General features: G+C 41.0%; 2 protein-coding genes and 1 long non-coding RNA gene across 4 annotated transcripts in view; 2 read left to right on the plus strand and 1 right to left on the minus strand.

Moving 5' to 3' along the window:
• Positions 1–948, minus strand: part of LOC118014028 — a 12,973-nt gene extending 12,025 nt beyond the window's left edge. Inside the window, exon 1 of one of the 2 annotated variants that reach the window (XR_004680175.1) lies at positions 861–948. This is a non-coding gene — a long non-coding RNA (uncharacterized LOC118014028). Of the gene's footprint in view, positions 1–698; positions 789–860 lie in introns of those variants that run through there. The other variant, XR_004680174.1, reaches the window with a different exon arrangement.
• On the plus strand, positions 594–6,999 carry DUSP12 (dual specificity phosphatase 12). Its single transcript, XM_035010024.1, has 6 exons — positions 594–937; positions 2,403–2,516; positions 2,609–2,727; positions 3,131–3,227; positions 3,752–3,938; positions 6,596–6,999. The coding sequence occupies exons 1-6, from the start codon at positions 594–596 to the stop codon at positions 6,755–6,757; spliced, it is 1,023 nt and encodes a 340-aa protein (XP_034865915.1). The 3' UTR covers positions 6,758–6,999.
• An 8,177-nt stretch (positions 7,000–15,176) lies between these two features.
• ATF6 (activating transcription factor 6) overlaps positions 15,177–20,153 on the plus strand; it is a 208,733-nt gene continuing 203,756 nt past the window's right edge. Inside the window, exon 1 of the mRNA XM_035010025.1 lies at positions 15,177–15,319. Within this exon, the coding sequence (XP_034865916.1) occupies positions 15,268–15,319 (52 nt within the window). The 5' untranslated portion in view covers positions 15,177–15,267. The remainder of the gene's footprint in view (positions 15,320–20,153) is intronic.

Below are 20,153 nucleotides of genomic sequence, written 5' to 3' on the forward strand. Positions count from 1 at the left end.
CTGCTTCTCCCTCTCCCACTCCCCCTGCTTGTGTTCCCTCTCTCGCTCTGTCAAATAAATAAATAAATAAATCTTTTAAAAAAAAGTATATAGGACAGTATGCATTAACAAGAAAGAGATTCACAGGCCAATAAAAATACTGGGCAAAGAGACAAAAAAAAAAATAGTCACAAGAGAAGAAATACAAACGAACGGCTTCATAAATGTTGGGGAAAAAAAAAAAAAACTGTTTTACCCCAAATGCATAAAATGGTACTGCTGATTCAGTCGGTGGGACCATCATTTCAAATTTGAGTCCCGCTGCTCTTCTTGTCCCTTTCCGTAAAGTCTCAGCACTATAAGCCTGGGAAACCCTGTACTTGGGGAATTTATCTGCTGCCATCAAGCTGCGGGGGCTGCGGCCAGACCCGGGTTTAAAGCCCGCTCGGCCGCAGACGCCCAGCGCCTCCCCAGCTAGTACACGTTCCCACGGTCGCCGTGGTCCTCCGAGGGAGGCCCTGCGCGGCTCAGGCCGCCTCGTCCCCGGAGAGGGCGTTCTAGCCGGCCGCCTACTCCATGGTAGGGCCCTGCCCGCTTGGCCCCGGGCGGCCGCCATGTTGGAGGCTCAGGCAGGGAGCCATGGCTGCGAGCGGCGGGCGCGCGGTCAGGGCTGCGCCAGCTCCGCCGGGCAGATGCTGGAGGTGCGGCCGGGGCTGTACCTGGGCGGAGCGGCGGCCGCGGCGGAGCCGGACCGCCTGAGGCGGGCGGGCATCACGGCCGTGCTGACGGTGGACTCAGAGGAGCCCGACTTCAAGTCGGGGGCGGGGATGGAGGGTCTACGGAGCCTCTTCGTGTCGGCGCTGGACAGGCCCGACACTGACCTGCTCAGCCGTCTGGACCGGTGCGTGGCCTTCATCAGCCAGGCCCGCGCCGAGGGCCGCGCCGTGTTGGTGCACTGGTGAGTGGCCCGCCCGTGGGGGAGCGGCCCCGCCTCCTCCGAGGAGCCTCGGGGAGGACGGAGGGGCGGTCAGGCCACCAGAACGTCGTCTCCGTCCCTTCCGCGACTGGCGCGTGTCCGAGAGAGAGGAGGGGCAGGAGGCGGGCCCCCGATGGCGTGCTTGCTCTCATTCATTCTTGTTTTGTTGATTCATGCTTGTTTCCGTTGGTTCGTTCTGAAGCCCCCCGCCCCATCCCCGAGTTGTTTTTTAGTGGGGGCTGATAGATGGCAAAGTCCCTGAACCTAAAAAGAGTTTAAAGGCTCCTCGGGGAGCGCTGGGTGGCTCAGTGGCTGGGCGTCTGCCTTCGGCTCAGGTCACGATCCCAGGGTCCTGGGATCGAGCCCCGCATCGGGCTCCCTGCTCCGTGGGAAGCCTGCTTCTCCCTCTCCCGCTCCCCCTGCTTGTGTTCCCTCTCTCGCTGTGTCTCTCTCTGTCAAATAAATAAAAAATCTTTAAAAATAAAATTGAAGTATAGGGGCACCTGGGTGGCTCAGTCGTTAAGCATCTGCCTTCGGCTCAGGTCATGATCCCAGGGTCCTGGGATCGAGCCCCACTTCGGGCTCCTTGCTCGGCAGGAAGCCTGCTTCTCCCTCTCCCACTCCCCCTGCTTGTGTTCCCTCTCTCGCTCTCGCTCTCTCTCTCTCTCTCATCAAAAAATAAATAAAATCTTTATTTAAAAAAAAAAAGGCTCTTCGGGAGAAGCCAGACAACGTCCCCGGATGATTGTAATGCAGATTAGGATTCGAGTGGTGTACTAAAAGAGATGAACAAAGGTTAAGGTTATTCCAACTTCCAAGGGAAAGCAGATTATTTTCAGTGTTTTTGTTTGGGGCAGAGGGTGGTTGGTGAAGAGAAATGGGGAGAGGAAAATTGGTTAGGACATAAAGGAGCCCAAAGCCATGCCCAGGGGAAAGATGGGAGTAAGTTGTAGCGATGCCTGTAAGAAAATCTTGATAGGTATTTGGGAATTCTTAGTAGTCCTCTTTAGTTGCATTGGAGTGTAATAACTAGTTTAAATTTATTGAGTCCGCACTTTTACTCCTTGCCAGTACTTGCTGTAAATATTTACATGAAGGACATAAGGTAGTGGTAAAATGGAAAGAAGCCTGGACCAGATCTTCAGGGCCTTTAATGCCAAGAGCAAAGGAGCGTTGGATTTTTTCCAAAGCCATTATAAAATTTTTTAAATTAGTGTAATTATTTTTGAAAAGGTAATACATTCCCATGGTTCAGAATTCAAAAAGATCAAGGAAATAAAGGAATAATTCTTTTGTGTGTGGGTAGTATTTTAGAGGCAAAGGGTTTATTTGGGTAGAAGAAGCAGACATGAACTGGACATGAACTTTACCGTTGATAGGGAGCTGGGCTTTTTTTTTTTTTTAATTGCTGCTATTTGATATTTTATTTTAAAGGTCTCTTTTTCAGTCATGCAGGAGTTAGTCGAAGTGTGGCTATAATGATTGCTTTTATGATGAAGACTGACCAGCTTACCTTTGAAAAAGCCTATGAAAATCTCCAGATCATCAAACCAGAGGCTAAGTGAGTTTTTTGTTATAGAAATAATTCTGTTTTTTTAATGTGATTTTATCCATTTAGAGAAAACTTAACTTTGTATTTGTTTGTCCTTACAGGATGAATGAGGGATTTGAGTGGCAACTGAAATTATACCAGGCAATGGGATATGAAGTAGATACCTCTAGTGCAATTTATAAGCAATATCGTTTACAAAAAGTTACAGAAAAGTATCCAGGTAAGTAATAATTGCTAGTACTTATTGGGCCCTTTTTAGATGCTCTTTACTCTGATGCTAAAGGCTTCAGGTGCGTTATCTCACTTTTCCAGTAATCCCTTGAGACAGGTACAATTTTTTTTTTTTTTCCTCCTTCTGAACCAGTGGTTTAGCAAGAAATAACTTGTTCAAGGTCACATGGTTTGTAAGTGGTGGGCTGGGATTTGAACTCAGGCAGTCTGTGCTCAGAACCCCAGGGCTTCTTCACTATGCTCTCTGACCTCACCTTGATTTCTCAACACTGGAGATTTTTTTTTTTTTCCTGAGGTTAGCACTTCTTGCCTCAATTTGACATTCGCTGAATTTTGTCTGAAAATGCAGAGTTGATTTCAACAAATAGATACATTTTAATTATCTCATGTAGAATTACAGAACTTACCTCAAGAACTCTTTGCTGTTGACCCAACCACCATTTCACAAGGACTGAAAGATGGCATTCTCTACAAGTGTAGAAAGTGCAGGTAAAATATTTTCTATCCTCTGGAGATTTTATCTTGTCTCAGTAGCCAAAATGTACTAAAAGTTTCATTTTCTTAAAATCTGTAGGAAGAATTTGTTTAATTGAACAAAATAAAAATTTCAAACTCAAAACTGCTTTTAAGAAGAATATAAGTTCTTTTTTTTTTAAGATTTTATTTATTTTTTGATGAGAGAGAGAGAGAGAGAGAGCGAGAGAGGGAACACAAGCAGGGGGAGTGGGAGAGGGAGAAGCAGGCTTCCTGCTGAGCAGGGAGCCTGATGTGGGACTCGATCCCAGGACCCTGGGATCATGACCTGAGCCGAAGGCAGACACTTAATGACTGAGCCACCATTTATATAAGAATATAAATTCTTAAGAGTGAAAGTAAATCAGGTTACTTGTAGAGGTTATTGAAAATTAAAGTAGCATAATCCATTTTTATTTTGCTAAGAAACACTGCACATTTCATCTATTTTTTCATCCTTTTGGAAGTCATTAATGTTGTTGTTTGTTTGGGGGTTGCAGGCGATCTTTATTTCGAAGTTCTAGCATTTTGGATCATAATGAAGGAAGTGGTCCCATAGCCTTTGCCCACAAGAGAGTGACACCATCTTTCATGCTCACCACAGGGAGTCTGGCTCAATGTACATCGTATTTCATTGAACCTGTACAGTGGATGGAATCTGCTTTGTTGGGTGTGATGGATGGACAGGTAAGAACACATTTTATTTTCTGCAGTTTCATTATATCATCTATATTTTGTTGTTTCTTGCCCTCTAGACCATATTTTAACTGGTGTTTCACTCCATCATAAGTACTTTCTTTATGAAGATTATATCTTTCTAGTGCAGATAAGAGTCTATCAAATTAATTAAGTAAGTAAAAATCCAGCCTATCTAAAGTAGTGAACCACTTTTGGTTGAGAGCTGTTGGTCTAAGTTAATTCCTTTTAAGGCTATTTATATTTTTCAAATAGAAGACTAACATAAGCCGGTTAGAACATATTTAACAAATTAAAACTTGGTAACAAGTAGGGCAAATCAAGGATTTTAAAATTATATTTAAAATTTCTTTATCTTCTTCTCTTTCTTTTTCTCTTTTGCCTCCTCTCTCTCTTTTCCTGATATTTCGGTTCAGTATGTTTGCTAAGAAATTCATTTTCATTTCCTATTAATTCTTAAGAATGCAGCTCATGAGAGCATCCTGGGATGACCACATTTCTCTTTTAGGTTTACTTAATATTATTAATTTAAAGATATTCTTAATCTAAGATACAATTAGTCTTAATGATTGTAAAGGTTTTTATGGTTTGTATAAAAGTTTGTATAATGAAAATTTTATGAAACTTACTATATTTCACTTGAAGAATACAATAATGTACAAAATAGGTAGAACATATATAGTTATATGTGAGGAAACAGTTTATGTCTGCATCTTGCCTAAAAAGAGGTACCTTATGTTCAAACCCATGTTTTCAGACAATTCTGCTTATTGAGATGTAAGTCACATACTGTATAATTTACCCATTTAAAGTGTACAGTTCAGTGGTTTTTAGAATATTCACAGAATTTTTGCAACATCATTATTTTCGTCATTCCCAGAATAAATGCTATACCCGTTAGCAGTCACTTCCCGTTCTTGGTGGTATCATTTGCAGCAGTAGGGTTTTTAATTTTGAAATACACTTTATCTGTTTTTTCCTTTCTTGCTTGCTTTCTTTTGTGGCTTGTGCTTTTGGCTTGCTGCTCTTATTTAGCCTGGAAAACATATAAGATGAAGGCATTTTTGTGGAAGATTCTACGTCACATTTGTGCATACTTCTCTGTACACTTATTTGAATTTTCCTATAGACCTAAAAGTGGAATCCCTGTCCTGTGGAGTGTGTATGTCTTAAATATTGCTAATATTCCACCCTGACAATAAAAATGCTTATACAAATTTGCTTTTCGCTAACATTGAATGCATGTATCCATTTCTCCATACCCTTGGCATAATGAGTATTTTAAAACTGGTTTTAAAGTTTTGTCAATCTGGGAGATGAAAAATGTTTTTCTTAAAATGTTTTAATTTGAATTTCCATGACTACTGCTGAGGACCAATATTGTTATGTATTTATCAGCTATTTATAGCTTCTTTTTCTATAAATTTCCTTTATATCCTTGGTCCATTTTTCTATAGATTTTGCCTTTTTCTTATTGAATTATAGGATCTCTTTATATAGTCTAGATGTTAATGATTTTTCTACTATATTGCAAGTATCTTCTCCTGTCTGTTGCTTCTTTCAGCTTTGTGGTATATTTTGTCATATTAAAATTTAAGATACTTCTGTAATCAAATTTGGTTTCTGAGTTTTATGTCCAGAGCTTATATCATCTAAGATTAAAAATAAGACTCCCGGGCGGGCGCCTGGGTGGCTCAGTTGGTTGGGCGACTGCCTTCGGCTCAGGTCATGATCCCGGGGTCCTGGGATCGAGTCCCACATCGGGCTCCCGGCTCGGCGGGAGGCCTGCTTCTCCCTCTCCCACTCCCCCTGCTTGTGTTCCCGCTCTCACTGTCTCTGTCTCTGTCAAATAAATAAAAAATAAAATCTTAAAAAAAAAAAAAAAAAAATAAGACTCCCTGCCTCATGTCATGCACAGAATAACAAGCTAAACTTAAAAAATAATGCTCTAAATACATCAGAATACAATATAATAGACATGTTCAGGTTTTTTTTAAATCTATTTAACTGGAGTATCAGTTTGTTTTTAAATAGCCATGAATCTGAGGCCTAGCCTACATGCTACCAATATCAATACTGATCAATAGGATCAATAATGATCCTAAGATGCTTTCCTAGTCTTCGGCCATGATGATCTTAGTTTGGGATATTAAGCTGCAGACTGATTTAGAAGGCAACACATACCACATCCTGAAATCTTGCATCATATCTCAACCTTTACCTTCCGCCCCCATACTGGGATTAATCTGGTCCTTCTCCCAGCATACAACGTGCTTCTTACACAATTATCATAGCCCACCATCTGTCATTGTAAATTGCCGTTGTATTTTATCTTGCTGATTTGATCATAAAACTCCTTGAAGGTAGGAGCCATGTCTTACCTGGTTTTTATTTTGTATTGTTTGTGTTTTTAGAGAGGGAGAGAGGGGGAGGGGCAGAGGGAAAGGTAGGAGAGATGCAGACTCCCCACTGCTTAAGGAGCCCAAGGTGGGGCTCGATCTCATGACCCTGAGATCATGACCTGAGCCTGAATCAAGAGTCCAGTGCTTAACTGAGTCTTACCTGTTTTTATATCCTATATTGCCAGTGATAATTATTTGTCTTGTATAAAAGTGAGTGAATGAAGTAACACAGTTCCTTTATTTCAGCTTCTTTGCCCCAAATGCAATGCCAAGTTGGGTTCTTTCAATTGGTATGGTGAACAGTGCTCATGTGGTCGATGGATAACACCTGCTTTTCAAATACATAAGAACAGAGTGGATGAAATGAAGATGCTGCCGGTTTTGGGATCACAAACAAGAAAAATATGAACTTGACATTTTTGATAGCTTGGAAAGAAAGTTGCTGATGTGTGCTTCCCTCGCTGGTTGTCATTCATGGCAGATTGTCTAGTTTATAGGCCATCAGCATTTCATTTGATGTGACATGGAAACTGTGCTTTGTTATTTGTTAGTCTCTTACACCATTTAAGTAGAATACATTATATGGAAATCAAAACTTTTAATCATGTAAATTGTACTTTATTTGATATTAAAATTTTCTATAACCCATATTCTTTGTTTCATATATTTTCAAGCGTTCTGATTTTTGGAATGTTTAGACAAAATTATTTATAAAAGTTGGAAATTATGTTTAAGTAGATTTTTTTTAATTTCTAGAAATGTAAAGCAGATTTGTTTGGACATATTTTGAAACATTTCTCTTTAAGGTACATTAGTAAATCTGCATATGTCTGGATTTTTCTTGGAAATGTAGAAGGAAAGGCTATTAGTAAAACATTGACTAAGCTTTTCCTGTTACTCTTTAGGAATCCCAATTAAGTAAATTTTTAGAAAAGTATGTTTAAGATACGTTTTGAAGTAATCTGCTTAAAGAAATGTATTAATGTTAGGTGTGTTTCTAATGACGAGGAAAATACATGTGGAATAACTACATATTAATTACTTTTTTAGCCTGATAGGTTAGAGTACTGGAAAAGGTACTGTGTCCAGATTAACTTTTTAACATGATCTCTCGAAACTGGAGTTTATTTTACTCATTACTAATAATTAGAATTGGACCTAATTAGATATTTGAACATTTACATGAAATCGGAATTAGCTAATAAAGAGAAATATAGTCCATGTTCTTAAGACACTTTGCATATTTACATGTATGTATATAAACACCAAAATGGGAATAGGTTTAAATGGAAAAAGTGAAAATGGATCTCTTAAAAGTACCTAGTTTAATTTTATTTATTTATTTATTTTTACAGAGAAAGCGTGCGGGAGCCAGTGGGGAGCTGCAATTTATTGAGCGGGGGGAGAGGGAGAAAGACTCCTAAGCAGGCTCCATGCCCCGCACAGAGCCCAATGCCCAGATGGATCTCATGACCCTAAGATCATGACCTGAGATTAACCAACTGAGCCACCCAGGCGCCCCTAACCTAGTTTAATTTTTGAAATGTTGGGAGTGTTATAGGCGATTCTTGAGAACATCTTAACATAGGATCTTTGGTAACTTTCATAAAATAATTTTTCTTATGAGAAAAAATTTCTCCATATCTATCTAAGCTTTTGTACTATCTGTTCACTTTGCTGCATAATATACTCTAGAAAGCTTTTTGAAAACAATCAGGCTGAACCAAATGAATTGTGCCTTTTGTAGGTAAAAAGTTGAGTAGAGGGTGCCTGGGTGGCTCAGTTGGTTGAGCGACTGCCTTTGGCTCAGGTCATGGTCCCGGAGTACCGGGATCGAGTCCCGCATCGGGCTCCCTGATCAGCGGGGAGTCTGCTTCTCCCTCTCACCCTCCCCCCTTTTTGTGCTCTCTCTCTCAAATAAATAAAATTTTAAAAAAAAAAGTTGAGTAGAGAGTTTTGTATGGCTATCTATCACACTGTAGCATCTAGCGCAGAGAAAACTACATAGATTTTATCTGAATTTGCAATTGTCAATTCAGTAAATATTAACTGAGCACCTATTATGTGCACAATTCTAGGTGACACAGTGAACAAACTAGATAAAACCCCTCTCTTTTTTCAAGATTTTATTTATTCATGAGAGACAGATGCAGATGGAGAAGCAGCCTCCCTGAGGAGCAGGAAGCCCAATGCAGGACTTGATCCCAGGACCCTGGGATCACAACCCAAGCCAAAGGCAGACGCTTCGTTGACTAAGCCACCCAGGTGCCCCAAAACCCATCTTGCAATTTATATTCTAGCTGAGAGAGAGAGACAAGATACTTTTTTCTTTTTTTCAAGATTTTATTAGAGAGCACACACGAGCTGGGGGGGTGGGGCAGAGGGAGAGGGAGAAGCAGACTCCACTGAGCAGGGAGCCCCGAGTGGGCTCCATCCTAGGACCCTGGGATCATGACCTGAGCCAAAGGCAGATGCTTAACTGACTAAGCCACCCAGGCGCCCTGATAAGATACCTTTTTTGAAAGATAATTGGTATTTGCCAGTGGAAAATGAGTTTGGGGAGATTGACTTGTCTTTATGTAAATTTTGAAATTTTGTGAAACATCCACTAAGCAAAAATTCCCAATTTAAAGTCCATTAATGTTTTTCTTGGTAAATAGTAAATAGAAATGGTAAATAGAAAATCCGTTACGCCTTTATTCTCAAGAAGAAACTAACAGGTGGAACCCTTTTTAATATTTAAGAACATCAACTTACAACATGTAGTTTTACACATTTGTCCAAAATAGCGATATGAACTTTATTTCATAGGTGGTGTTTCACGTGCAGTTAAAATAGTACTGAAGTAGAAGTCAGACTGGAATCTGATCATTCTGGCTCCCCCTGTCTCTAGCTGCCCAGGTCTTTTAAAAGTTGAGGGTCAGGTTTCTCCTTCATGAAGTGGGATTAATATATGTTCTATCGCTCTGCCCTCCTAATAGGGTTGTTTTATTTTTTATTTTTATTTTTATATTTTTTAAAGATTTTATTTATTTATTTGAGAGAGAGAATGAGATAGAGAGAGAGAGCATGAGAGTGGGGAGGGTCAGAGGGAGAAGCAGACTCCCTGCTGAGCAGGGAGCCCGATGCGGACTCGATCCTGGGACTCCAGGATCATGACCTGAGCCGAAGGCAGTCGCTTAACCAACTGAGCCACCCAGGCGCCCCAATAGGGTTGTTTTAAAGGTCATTTGCATAAGCCTCAATTCCTTGTATAAAAGGGAGATAATAATTGTATCCAATCCGGGTGGTTGTGGGGATTTTAGTGATATGATGCAGGTACGGAAACTAACCAGCAGCATTCAACACTCTTCCTTAAAATAGCTGCAATTTATTGAGAATTTACCATGTGCTAGTCACTATGCTAAGCATTTAATGTGTACTATATAATTTAATACTCCCCAAAATCCTATGAGATAGATTCCCATTTTACAGGTGAAACTGAGGCGTAGAAAGATTAAGTCACTTCATCAACGTTATATTGCTAGCAAATGGTTGAACCTAGATTAGAATCAAGATTTGGCTTATTCCAAAATCTGAGCTTTTAATTCTGTATTCTAGTGTTTGAGTTCACTGTTTAGGGTGATAGAGAAGATGTCATACTGCAAATGTTAGATTGTAAAATATAATAGCACTGATGAAATGCAATTTTTAACCAAGTTATAAATTCACTGGTCAGGTACCCCACCAACACTTGCAGAATTCTGTGAGTGCAAATTGAGGCCCAGATACTATTTGTCTTAGTGTTTGAAATTTATAAATCAAGCTACCAAACTATTAAATAAAATGTGTTATTCTCTTTTCTTGATAAAAATACCTTTCATAAAGACCTGGGAGACAAGGTTTGAGTTTAAAATTCTCTGACTTTATGGATTTCCCTGACAAAACATGGCAATGCAGGGAGAGTTGGCCCCCAACCTACAGAGCAACCTACAGAGTTGGCCCCTTTCCTCACCCCTGGGTTTGTTCTTACGCCTGGTGCATATGTATACGTGAACTTCCCACCTCGCATTTCTAAGCTTAGTCTATGCTCCTGGCATACAGCATTGGCACAGTTCACCCTTAGGAAGTAGGAGGCCTGAGCAAGCTTTAGAAGCAGGCGTGGAGCTATTTGGGCATGAGAAGCATGTCTAGAAGAAGCATGTCTTCTGGTCGGGCATATCCCCTTGGCACCATGGATTCTCACCCTGTGGGAAGAGACACTGCCAGATGCCAGATTAGAGTCCTCTGAAGTGTGGGTCTAGGCAAGGCCCTCCTTTATGTCTCTAGGCAAAACTCTCTCTCCAGTTTCATTTCTCTTCCAAGAGTTTAAGTTGAAAGCAAATGAATAAATTAAAGAAGATTCATTAACATTTGACATTTATCATTAAAAAAAAAAAAGCACAGTAACTAGAATGGAAGGAGTATATGACCAGAGTGTGCATAAAAACCATAATAACCACAGCAAATTTCTTGATGAAAAATGAAATTTTCCTTGCATTAAAAAACTACAGGAAAATCTTATCAATAGTAACTTTTTAAAACTTTCAAAGTTGGGAACAAGTTAAAAGATGTATACTCATGCATCTACCTTCAGTGTGGTACTAGAGGTCCTGGCTATTGCAATAAAATAAGAAGGGGAAAAGGTTTAAGCCTTAGGAAAAAAAACAGAATTCACTGATAAATCTCGACATCTGTAAAAGTGGGGTATTTAGAAATTATGTGCCTCCTTGTACGATGCAAAGAAGTTCCTAAGAAGTATTCCTGCAAAAACAAATGAAACAAAAACCATCTAATCAAGTTTACATTTAACTGGCAGTTTACAGGAACAAATCACCATGAAGACACAAACAGCAGAATCACAAAGTGGGAAATTCTACAGGACAAATGACAGATTCTTTAACAAACAGCATGGGGTGACAAGTGGAAGAGGGGACTGTCCCATGAACCAAATGCAACCCGATGATCCTGATTTGAGCAAACCAACTGTAGAAAGGCATTTTGGGGAGAAAATTGAATGTGGAATGGGTATTAGATGATATTAAGGAATTATTGTTGGTGGGTATCATAATAGTATTGTAGTTAAATTTTTTTTTTTTTTTTTTTTTTTAGAATGAGAGACAGCATGAGAGGGAGGAGGGTCAGAGGGAGAAGCAGACTCCCTGCCGAGCAGGGAGCCCGATGCAGGACTCAATCCCGGGACTCCAGGATCATGACCTGAGCCGAAGGCAGTCACCTAACCAACTGAGCCACCCAGGCGCCCCTTGTAGTTTTTTTTTTAAAAATTGAAAAAAGCTTTGTCAGGATACATATTGAAGTATTGAAATAACATGATATCTGGGATTTGCTTTAAAACAAGGGATGGGGTACCTAGGTGGCTCAGTCGGTTAAGTGTCTGACTCTTGATTTCAGCTCAGGTCATGATCTCAGGGTCATGGGATCCAACCCTGCGTCAGGCTCCACCCTCAGTGCAGTGTGTGCTGGAGATTCTCCCTCTCCCTCTGCCCCTCCCCCTACTTATGCTCTCTGTCTCTCTCTCTCTCTCTCGATAAGTAAATAAATAAAATCTTAAAAAAAATTTTTTTTTAAAAACACTCCAGGGGAAAAAAAACAAACCAAAACAAAAGATAAAATTGTTGTGGGAGAGTGGGTAGATAAAACAAGAATGGCAAATTGTTGAAGTCGGGTGCTAAGACAAGAGGATTGATTAGCTTCTCTTTTGTGTTTGTTTGAAATTTTCCACATTAAAGGTTAATTTTAAAAAGGTTACAATGTTAAAATAAATTTTAAAATGTTAGTGTTTGCATGCAAGTTTTTCTACGTAGAAAATCCTAGAGAATTCAGACAAAATATTACAGTCACAGAATTCAGCAAGGTTTTTGGATACAAGATTGCTGTATAAAAATCAATAGTGTTACTACACCCCAGCAATAACCAGATTAGTGGGGGGAAGAATGTGAAAAGCAACTCTATAAAAATATGGAAGGAAAATAAAAAAGAAAATCTCTATGACCTCAGGAGAGGGAAGGATTTCTTAAGCAAGTTACAAATAGCACAGATCATAAACAGGAGATTGGTAAATTTGACTACATTGAAATTAAAACCTAAAAGACAAAACCCCATAAACAAAAGACAATTGCAATTTGGGAGAAGGTATTTGCAACATATATATCTGTTAAATGAATAGAGAAGGCTAGCTAAAGATGTAGGTGTCATTGAGAGAAAGAAAATGCAATGGCAAATTTTGTAAGAATAGGCAATTCACAGAAGAGTAAGTAAGGTTTAATAAACACGAAAAGATGCACCATCTCTTTAATTGTCAGGGAAATGTAAATTATGGTCATACCCTTCACAGGGGCAAAAAATGTAAAAGTGACCAAATCTAGTGTTGGTGAGAATGTGGAGCAAAGAACTCATCACTGCTAGCAAGGATGTAAAATGGTATAATTTGGCAAATTTAACATTCCTACTCTATGACCCAGTATAGATCTTAAAGACATTCTTGCTTATATGCACAGAGACTCATACAAGGCTATTAACAGTAAAAATTTGAAATAATCCAAATGTCCATTAGTAGGGAAATAAGAAATTGTAAGATATATATGTAAATATATATATATATATGTATTTTCAAGTAAATACCATGTAACAGTTAAAGCATGAGTAGATCCTCAAAAAGTAATGTTGAATAAGAAAAAAAGTGATTTGAAAAAAAAATAAAAGTGATTTGGAGAACGAGTATGACATGTTTATGTAAATTTAAAAACACAACACTAGATGTATGTAATAGAAGTCTATGTGGAGGGAGGGAAATGAAGCAGAGGGAAAAGCAGACTTCGGTTTTACCTGTAATGTTTAATTTCTTATATTATGAAAAATCTGAAACAAAAATGGAAAATGTTAATATTTGTTCATCTTTGGTGATAGGTATGCAAATGCCTTTTCATTATCTGCACTTTGGGGATAAAAATAAAAATTCCAAAAATTAAAAAAAAATAAAAACTGGCAAGAGTTCAGTCATGGTGATTAAAAGAAAAAGTATCTCGTGGATGCGGAATAGAAGACTTGCTGGTTTTATTTGAGTTTGTCAGTTTTGAATTTGCAGTTGAATACGAATAGAGGTGATATATATTTCGCCGTACATGAAAACCGGTTAGTTATCTGATGACAAAAGCAATCATGTCGTGTTTTGTTTTGTTTTTTCTTCTGGTTTGGGGTCCAGAGGGGTACTGAACACTGCGGATTACGCAATCTGCAGTAACCCTCCAGCCACGAGGAGTTGGGTGGATTCTGGGAAGCATTCGTTTGGTTTAGTAACCATGGGAAAGATTCCCCTTGGTCCTAAAGGGATACGTGTTCTTAGGGGATTTGACACCCTCGCCGCTGAAATGCCGTGAAAAGAAATTCTGTTAAGCAGCGGTCTCGAAACTGTTCTGTCAGACTCAGTTCAGATTTTCAGTTGGAGTTCGTGATGTGAATTTCTTCTTTTTTTTATTTTTATTTTTTTTATTTTTATTTTTTTAAAGATTTTATTTATTTATTTGAGAGAGAGAATGAGAGACAGAGAGCATGAGAGGGAGGAGGGTCAGAGGGAGAAGCAGACGCCCTGCCGAGCAGGGAGCCGGATGCGGGACTCGATCCCGGGACTCGATCCCGGGACTCCAGGATCATGACCTGAGCCGAAGGCAGTCGCCCAACCAACTGAGCCACCCAGGCGCCCCTTAATTTCTTTTGAGTACAAGTTAGCACAGGGCAAATAGATTGCTTTGGCTTTACAGAAAATTAATAAATATATGTAATCCACTGCTTTAAATTTCATGAATCTGGAAAATTTATTTAACACCATGTAAAAATTTTATTTTTTATATTGTTCTTTTTTTTTTAAGATTTTATTTATTTATTTGAGAGAGAGAATGAGAGACAGAGAGCACGAGAGGGAAGAGGGTCAGAGGGAGAAGCAGACTCCCCGCTGAGCAGGGAGCCCGATGCGGGACTCGATCCCGGGACTCCAGGATCATGACCTGAGCCGAAGGCAGTCGCTTAACCGACTGAGCCACCCAGGCGCCCCATGATGTGAATTTCTTCTAAGCAAAACGGAATCTTACATTTTAGCAATAAAAAGATTGGGGATTTATTGTAGGTTTGTATAGGGTAAGCTCGCCGGGATTTCCACTACGAAGTGCTACGATTTAGAAACGCATTACGTAGGAGATACGTTTCAGCACGGGGAGTTCATTTTTTGTATTTGCTTGTTTAAATTCGTTTAAGTAAGAGTAGGCTTTCTAGAAGTACGATTCGCAGTGCTGGTGTTTACCTCAGGCACGTGCCTGCGAAGACGTGGGTCTAACGAACGTGGAACAATAGTTGAGTTTTTCTTTCCCACACTTGTGTCTGCGGAAGGTTTTTACATTGATAGCAAGTGATTCTGCAAATTAAATCGAATTTACTTTATTGGTCTCTGATTTTGTTCTGAGATAGTTACGCTGTGTATTAAAGATGTTCAGGGAACAAGCCAGTAGGTTCGGAGAGGGCTTTTACTTTTTTCTTTCCTTTTTCCTTTTTTAAAAATATTATCAGTACATTTTACTTAGCCAAAGTAGTGTTTATGTGTGTTTCTTTTCTTTTTTTCCCTTAAAGCAGCGGGACAGAAAGTGCCGAAAAGTCCCACAGGGAAATAGTTACTCGCCGACTTGTTTAAACGAACTCGTCTCCGACGCTCCTCTTGGCTGATTTGCGCAAGTTCCCCGGGCAGCGGAAGCACTTTGTCTTCACTCGGCCACCGTCCGCGGGGCGGTGGGGAGTATTTTGTCCTCCTGCCGCCGCCGTCCGGGCTCTTAGTCTCCGAGTTCCAGGCCGCCGGAGCGTGGGGCTTGCGGGCGCCGGCTGGCGTTGCCGGCACCATGGAGTCCCCTCTTAGCCCGGGCCTCTCTCACCGAGCCGATGAGGACTGGGGTGAGTGGCAGCTGAGAACGTGCCGGCGCCGGCCGGCGGTTCTTGCTCCTTCGCGCACTTGCGGAGACTGGTGTGGGCGAACTCTGCTCCGGGAGCCGGGGCCAGCCTGTCGCTTCCGTCCGCGGTCCTCCCTGGAAGAGTCTAGCCGAGCCGGTCGGTTTCTGCGCTGGCAACAGCGAGCGTAAAATGTTGCGTGACTGGAATTATTACCGTTTTTCAGCGTTTCCGCTGGGAAAGTACTAGGTGATCATTGTGTGGGGGTGGAAAGGGCGTCGGTAAGAAGTAGAGGGCAGGATGGCTGTGACCACCCAAAAGGCTGTAAGCTGTTTTCTCAGTGTGGGATGTGGGCGGTGATTGCCGTGGAGTGTGTCTGTCCGTGTTTGTGTGAGAGAATGGGAGTGTATACAGAGATTTTCGTGTCGCAGCTGCCACTGTTGATCTAGGCTGATGTCCATCTTGGCAGAGAACCAAAGCACCTGACCTTGGGCCCCTGACTACCTAGCCCTAACTCTTAAAAACTGTTGTAATCCTGACTGCCCTCCAGAAACAGCTCTAATTTTTTTTTTTTTTTTTTTGCTTCGTATATTTTTGTTTGGTTTTGGGGTCAGGAAGAGTGGAATGGAATGCAGTGGGAATCAGAGTGGGGAAACTTCGTCATCTAGGTGTTTAGAGGAACCTTTTATTTTTCTCTTTGTTGCGGGACTAATACTAATGCTGGTCTTGGGCTTCAGTGAGAATTTGGGATTGCATAGGTCGAGTGGGCCCTGTAGTTGAGCCTACGCCATTCACCCACTTTGGAATTGGGGGCGGGGGAGGAACCCAGACTGATGCTCATCTTTCCCCCTTGGACCATCATTCTGAGTAGCAAAGTGCAATCTCAATTCCGTTTACTGAACTGAAGTTCTCGTTTGACTTTTCAAGGACAGAACTTCTCTAAAATTATGACAGGAGACATTTATTTCAGCCCTTGGTGGATTTCCTAGCTTGCTGGAAAAACTGTAGACTGTCAATTTCAAGTATGTTATCCAGAGCCAAATGTAGTGGTAATAGTAATTACCATTTACCGAGCACTTCATTTGTGTCAGGTGTCCTGCAAGCTTTTACATGCATTATCTTCTTAATCTTCCAACATCACTAGGAGTTATTGTTAATTTACAGATGAGAAAACTGAGGCTGAGGGAGAGTGAATGTTCAATCTTCTAGCTAGTGAGTGGCACAAGGGGGATCAGAACCAGGTTTGTCTACCTCCAGAGCCTCTGCTCTTAGTCATTTATTCTATAATGCCTTTCTTTTCTTTTCTTTTTTTAAAAGATTTTATTTATTTATTTGAGAGAGAGAAGGAGAGAGAGAGAGAGAGCATGAGAGGGGGGAGGAGGGTCAGAGGGAGAAGCAGGCTCCCCACCGAACAGGGAGCCCGATGTGGGACTCGATCCCAGGACTCCAGGATCATGACCTGAGCCGAAGGCCGTCACTTAACCAACTGAGCCACCCAGGTGCCCCTATAATGCTTTCCTTAATTATTTCTGTAGATTGATTCTTCCCAAGATCCACCCCCTCCCAGTTATTAATAAATCTACTTTAGAGTGTCAGGTAGTTACGGTTTTTTCTCAGCTAGTCAACTGTTACATTTTCATGATATTTCGTAAACTGCAACTGTGGGGCACTTCCTCAAAGCATTATTTTGTCTTCTGATACTCAGGCTGCATTTTCCTGATTAATCTGATAAATTGAGGCGTAGTCCTAATGTTCTTTAACAGAGCATTAGGTTCTTTGTAGTTGTTTCACTGACTTAACTCAGGTATCCTGCCCTGCCCCTCCCTGAACGTGCCCATTTCCTATTGTTTTCCAGGCTTCTCTTTTCAAACTGTTAACAATCTTCTCTTAGTTCACTTTAATTCTGACTCGTTAGGTGTTCAGTAAGCAGGATAGATTTTGCAGGCGCTAAAGTGAAACGCTACTTTTTTGCTACTGTTTTTCAGTAGAATATGGCTTCTTTTTCTGGGAGTTGCCATTTTGAGTATCCAAAGACTTCACTGATTTATTTAAATTTTTTTTTAATATTAGAAGGTGGCCAGTGATATTTAAAAATTCAGATTATGTAATTAGTACTTGTCATTCTAACAACTTTGAGTAATTAAATAAAGTGATTAGCTCAGAACAGCCTATGGTGGGATGTGCTTTTTCCCTTTAACTTGGGTAATGAAATTTAGAGCTGTGGTCTACAAACATTTTCTGTGAAGGTCCAGATAGTAAGTATTTTAGGCTATGTGGTCCTGTGGTCTCTGTTGCAACTACTCAACTCTGCTGTTAGAGTGCAGAAGCAGCCATAGGCCCATAGGCAACGTAAACTGAACATGTAAATGAGTGTGGCTGTGTTCCCATACAGCTTTGTTTATGGACACTGAAATCTGAATTTCACATAATTACTTTATTTTATTTTGTTTTAAGATTTTTTAGTTATTTTTAAGTAATCTCTACACACACAACGTGGGGCTCGAACTCACAACCCTGAGATCCAAGAGTCGCATGCTGTACTGACTGAGCCAGCCAGGCGCCCCCTGGATTTCACATAATTATTTTTAATATTTAATAGGCTTTCTTTTTAGTAAAGCTTTAGATTTACAGAATAATTGAGCAGATAGTACATAGAATTCTATTTACACCCCCCCCCCGCCACTTTCCATATTGGTAACATCTTGCATTAATGTAGTGAATTTGTTACAGTTGATGAGCCAGTATTGATCCAGTATGATTAACTAAAATCCATAGTTTAAGATTCCTTCTGTGTTGTACATTTTGTGGGTTTTGACGAATATCTAATATCATGTATGTACAGTATCCGACAGAATAGTTTCATGTATCTAAAAAATCCCCTGTGCTGCACCTAGTCATCTCTCCCTCTCTCCTCCTGGGCCCTAAGCAACCACTGATCTTTTCACTATCTATCTAGTTTTGCCTTTTTCAGAATGTCATGTAGTTGGAATTGTTCAGTAGGTAGCTTTTTCCACTTAACAACATGAATTTAAGATCTGTCTACGATTTTTCATGGCTTGGTAGCTCTTTTTTTTTTTTTTAAAGCACTAATATTCCATTGTATGGATGTACTACAGTGTATTGGTCGCTCAGCCTGCCATAACAAAATACCATAGACTGGGTGGTTTAAACAACAGAAATTTACTTTCTGACAGTTCTGAAGGCTGGAAGTCTGAGATCAGGTGCCAGCATGGTCAAGTTCTGGTGAAGGCTCTCTTCCTGACTTGTGGATGGCTGCCTTTTCATTGTGTCTTCACAAGGCAGAGGCAGGAGAGGAAAGAGAGAGGGAGAAGAGTGAAGGGAGAGAGAGGTGGAGAGGAGGAGGGGGTGGGGAAGGCTCTCTCTCTCCCTCTGCCTGTAAGGCCACGGTCCTATCAGATTAGGGCCCCGCTCTTAAATTGTCATTTAATCTTGATTACCTCCTAAAGACCACCCTGTCTCTGGCTACAGTCACACTGGGGGGTATGGCTTCAACATACAAATTTGGGGGGACACAATTCAGTCCATAGCACAGTTTGTTTATCCATTTACATATCAAAGGATATTTTGGTTGCCTTAAAATATTGGCAGTTATATATAAAGCTGCTATGTTCATTTGCAGCTTTTTGTGTGGACATGTTTTCAGATCATTTGGGTAAATAGCAAGAAGCATAATTGCTGCATCATATGGTAAGAGCATATTTAGTTTTGAAAGGAAGTTCCAAACTGTTTTCCAAAATGGCTGTACTGTTTTGCTTTCCCATTAGCAATGAATGAATGTTCTTTCTTGTTGCTCCATATCCTCACCAGCATTTGATGTTGCCAGTGTTTGGATTTTAGCCATTCTAATAAGTGTGTGTGGTAGCTTGTTGTTGATTTTTAGATTTGTTTATTTGAGAGAGAGCGTGTGTGTGCACGTGCGTGAGTGGGGGCGGGGGGAGAGAGAGAATCTTCAGCAGACTCCCCACTGAGCCCAGAGTCATGGGACTCAATCTCATGACCCGGAGATTATGACCAAAATCAAGAGTCAGTCGCCCAACTGACTGAGCCACCCAGGCACCCCACCTTGTTGGGTTTTTTGTTTGTTTGTTTTAGGATTTTATTTATTTGACAGAAAGAGCGCACAAGTAGGCAGAGCGACAGGCAGAGGGAGAAGGAGAAGCAGGCTCCCCAGTGAGCAGGGAGCCCAATGGGAGGCTTGGTCCCAGGACCTTGGGATCATGACCTGAGCTGAAGGCAGACGCTTAACTGACTGAGCCACCCAGGCGCCCCTCCGGTTTCTTTTATATCCTCAGTCTCTTCTGTAAAAGTTGGCCTTCTGGCACTGACCGCAGCCTGACTCTCGTGGCTGCTGCTTTCTCTGCAGGCTTGGTGAATGGCGGCCATTTTGATTCTCAAATCTTTTTTGCCATTTGGGCCTCTAAAGGTGGGATAGTCAACTTTCTTGTTTTTCACTGCTACGTTCAGCTCATTCTCCTTTCATCCTCCTTAAGAAACATCCAGTTTGAATTTCACATTGTCACAACATGCTGTGCTCTACCCATTCCTGTTATGTCTGTCACTTTTCTCCAACATTCCTTCCTTGGATGATTTCAGATACTCAGAAGTACTTTAAATATCCTGACCTCTCATTTCCTTGGCCTCCTCTCCACCAGTGATCTGGCCTTCCACCCTGTCTCAGCCATTTCCTCCCGTGATCATAAGCTGAAACCTTGTCAGTGCTGGTAACAGTCTCCGTTTCAACAGCCCCCACTCGGCCCACCACCTCCTGTCTTACCAGCTCACTCTCTTTTGCGTTCCATCAGTCCCTGTGGTCCTGCTG

This window comes from Mirounga leonina, unplaced genomic scaffold (genome assembly GCF_011800145.1).
Source record: "Mirounga leonina isolate KUSES-001 unplaced genomic scaffold, KU_Mleo_1.0 Mir_154, whole genome shotgun sequence".
Lineage (NCBI taxonomy): Eukaryota > Metazoa > Chordata > Mammalia > Carnivora > Phocidae > Mirounga > Mirounga leonina.